The sequence below is a fragment of the Penaeus monodon genome, chromosome 25, assembly GCF_015228065.2.
Source record: "Penaeus monodon isolate SGIC_2016 chromosome 25, NSTDA_Pmon_1, whole genome shotgun sequence".
Taxonomy (NCBI): Eukaryota; Metazoa; Arthropoda; class Malacostraca; order Decapoda; family Penaeidae; genus Penaeus; species Penaeus monodon.
In genome coordinates this window covers 39554100-39555699 of record NC_051410.1, presented here as the reverse complement: position 1 = coordinate 39555699, position 1600 = coordinate 39554100, and the positions used below count along the sequence as shown (strand labels likewise).

Sequence of the window (1600 nt, the reverse complement as noted above, 5' to 3'; positions counted from 1 at the left end):
TATTTGTTGTAAATGTTAGCTAGAATATGGTTTAGTTTCTTTCATTATGATTTTTTTGCAGATTGTTTCAAGAATTAGCATGGGAATACTTTTGGATCAGAGTGTTAAGGATGATAATTTCCTTATACTTATTGGTGCAAATTACCTCCTTTAATCAAATTTTATTTATGTTTCCAATAGTATTGTGGTACAAGGCAGAGAAAATATTGTATCCTGTTCATGGCATATATTGTTATCATACATCCTGAATTTTGTGATAACATATTGTAATTATCACGTGCTTGCAGATAATTTATGGCTATTAAATTTCATTTAATACTATTACAGTCATTTATAAGTTATTGGCAAGAAACCCTTAGTAGTTTTTTTCCCCAATTTCCTTTTGATTTTAAACCTTACCCTTTGGGATCTTCATACATAAATGGAAAAGTGTTCTTGTACTCTCTAGATGGAGAAACATACATTATGTCTTGATACTATGCCTTGTGCGCAGTTTTTATCTATATCTATATTCATAAATTAATTAGTATCAGACTTCATGATGAATGTCAAAGTAAGGTCTAATAAGAGAGGCAATATGCTGTTTATACATCTTTTTGCCCTTTGATAATAAGAGTATTGAAAACCAGTATTGATGTACTTGGGTATTAAATATATATATTTTTTAATTTTTCAGAGATCGGGGTAGGGTTTGCTGCGTTTGGGGTCACCTTTATCTTCCTAGGGGTAATCCTCTTCTTTGATAAAGGACTCTTAGCCATTGGCAATGTAAGTCTGTGTGTAGATTTTTTCTTATATATACACTTGAACAATAGAAGTTATTTGATATGTTTTGTAATAACAAAGTCATTATGAAGTCAGAATAAAGACAAGACAAGATATTTGCATGATCAAGTTTAAGGATATTCAAGGGTAGATATAATCTCCTGTCTTTTATCGTATTTATATCAGAAGTGCATTATTATTAAAAATTAAGGAAAGAAAAGTTCCCTTTTCATCAGGAGATTCCACTTTGATGTTTTAGGAAGGGGGGGGGGACTTTTGCAGGGTAATATACATGTTCACACATAGTAAAGTGGATAACCCAAATCCCTGTTACAGATCCTGTTCTTGGCGGGCCTTGCATTTGTAGTTGGCTTGGAACGCACATTCCGCTTTTTCTTCCAACGCCACAAGGGAAAGGCTCTGGGGGATTTTTTGGAGGAAAACCCAATGTTTGCTGGGCTGGCCCTTATTGGCATGTGTGGAAAATGTAGGTTTTGTAATATGTTAGGTAAGTATTTAAGTTATTTGTTTTTCAGTTTTTTTTTAATTTGAGTATTTTAAAAAAAAAAAATGCATATAGTAATAACTTCCTTTTTTTTATTTTTTTTCATTACTGTTGAGATTTTATATAGGAAGTGTATATTCTGTTTTTGTAATACCTTATGGTCTGATGCATTTTCTCTTTATGTGCAGCGGATTCTTCCCAGTTGCAGTAAATTTCTTGCGCCGTATGCCAGTGATCGGTCAGATACTCAACCTTCCATTCATCAGTGGTGTAAGTATGACTTATTTTGGTATGAAGTAGGTTGATGTAGCTTAAGTTCAGAATTTTTTT

General features: G+C 32.4%; 1 protein-coding gene across 1 annotated transcript in view; it reads left to right on the top strand.

The window, feature by feature from the left end:
- LOC119589402 (vesicle transport protein GOT1B-like) overlaps nt 1–1600 on the top strand; it is a 14000-nt gene that overhangs the window by 634 nt on the left and 11766 nt on the right. Inside the window, exons 3-6 of the mRNA XM_037938016.1 lie at nt 62–134; nt 677–768; nt 1102–1273; nt 1398–1540. Coding sequence (XP_037793944.1) covers nt 62–134; nt 677–768; nt 1102–1273; nt 1398–1540 — 480 coding nt within the window. The remainder of the gene's footprint in view (nt 1–61; nt 135–676; nt 769–1101; nt 1274–1397; nt 1541–1600) is intronic.